At 47.2% G+C, this 1,313-nt stretch overlaps 1 protein-coding gene across 1 annotated transcript; it reads left to right on the forward strand.

The window, feature by feature from the left end:
- Nucleotides 1–270: 270 nt before the first annotated feature.
- Nucleotides 271–1,160, forward strand: Pmar_PMAR012102 (exonuclease, putative; the record flags this gene model as incomplete). Its single annotated transcript, XM_002778181.1, has 6 exons — nucleotides 271–355; nucleotides 411–453; nucleotides 502–598; nucleotides 642–758; nucleotides 808–983; nucleotides 1,022–1,160. The coding sequence occupies 6 exons, from the start codon at nucleotides 271–273 to the stop codon at nucleotides 1,158–1,160; spliced, it is 657 nt and encodes a 218-aa protein (XP_002778227.1).
- Nucleotides 1,161–1,313: the final 153 nt, after the last annotated feature.

A 1,313-nucleotide genomic window follows, 5' to 3' on the forward strand; every position in this document is an offset into this window, starting at 1 on the left:
TGTTGGACTGCTCTCAGTGTAGATTTTATACTGTACGATGTTGACACGTAGTGTATTGTAGATCACTATTAGCCGATGTCGTCTGTGCTCCATAGGATCATTAGGTGCAGAGTACTCATGAATGTCCAGTGCCAGTATTTGGACCTGGATTTTTCTCTTGTTTGGTTAGTGGTGTGAGTGTTCTAGCCTGTTAGACTATGCTGGATACTAAATAGTGATCGTTCGGTTTCATCACATGATGGGCTATTGGAAATCTGGTTCGAGTAGGTGATGTGTGCCTTGAAGGCTCTAGGGGTGGAGTTCATAGTTGCGGCATACGAAGCTGATGCTCAGCTCGGATACATGTATTCCGCTGGTAATGGATTTGATCGTCGGAAGTGAGCCTGTTATGCGCCTCTTTCCATCATCAGGTCTGGTCGATGCCGTGATATCCGAGGATAGCGATGTACTCCCGTAAGTGTTGCGGACCGTTGTACGCTTTGCTGTCCAAGTGTTGTTTAGGTACGGCTGCAAGGTGATGATTGCGAAGTTGGACCAGGCTGGAGACTGCCAGGTCGTCGACATATCTTGGGCTTTGAAAGGCGGTAGCAAACTCAAGGTGTGCGATCGTTTCTCCTGCTCTGCGATAAACTCGATTCTAGGAAAAGTCGAACGAGCAAGAGGACCAGCGGCTATCCTTTAGAGAACTTCGCAACAAGTACGGCGCTGATTTAGCTAATTTACGTGACTGGACTAAAGAGATGTTCATTGATGCCTGTGTGAGCGGGGACGGTCCCCATCTAGACACATCGATACCTGATCCAGTAGGTTCTCGCTGGATGTGACTACTCTCATGCATGCAATTTGAGCGGGATGGGAATTAAGACTGCAATGAAGCTGGTTAATAAATATAGAGACTGGCAACGGACTCTAAGAGCTCTGAAGATTGAGGACAAGTTCAGGAAGCAACTCGCCTATGAAAAGTGTGCCATTGGTTTCCCCGCGTGGGAAAAGGAGGAGAACCGCGCCGCTTCGTTTGAAGGTTTGAGACGTTCCGGAAGAACTTCGAGTTGGCTCGAGCCGTTTTCTTCTTCCATCGAGTATTCGATCCGAGAACGAAGAGGTGCATAACAATGACGGAGGATACAAGGTGCGAGAGAATATCCAGTGCCAGGATTTGAACCTGGATCTTTTGCAAGTTTTATGAGAGGTGCGGTTGTCTTAACCTGTAACACTAGATCGGACGTATTATTATCGATCAATGGAGATAATATCTCCTTCGACTTTGTGTCCTACGTAGCTGTAAGTGTCGATCTCAGTTCTCTACTCACGGA

The sequence above is a fragment of the Perkinsus marinus genome (assembly GCF_000006405.1).
Source record: "Perkinsus marinus ATCC 50983 genomic scaffold scf_1104296950332, whole genome shotgun sequence".
In the NCBI taxonomy this organism is placed as follows: domain Eukaryota; phylum Perkinsozoa; order Perkinsida; family Perkinsidae; genus Perkinsus; species Perkinsus marinus.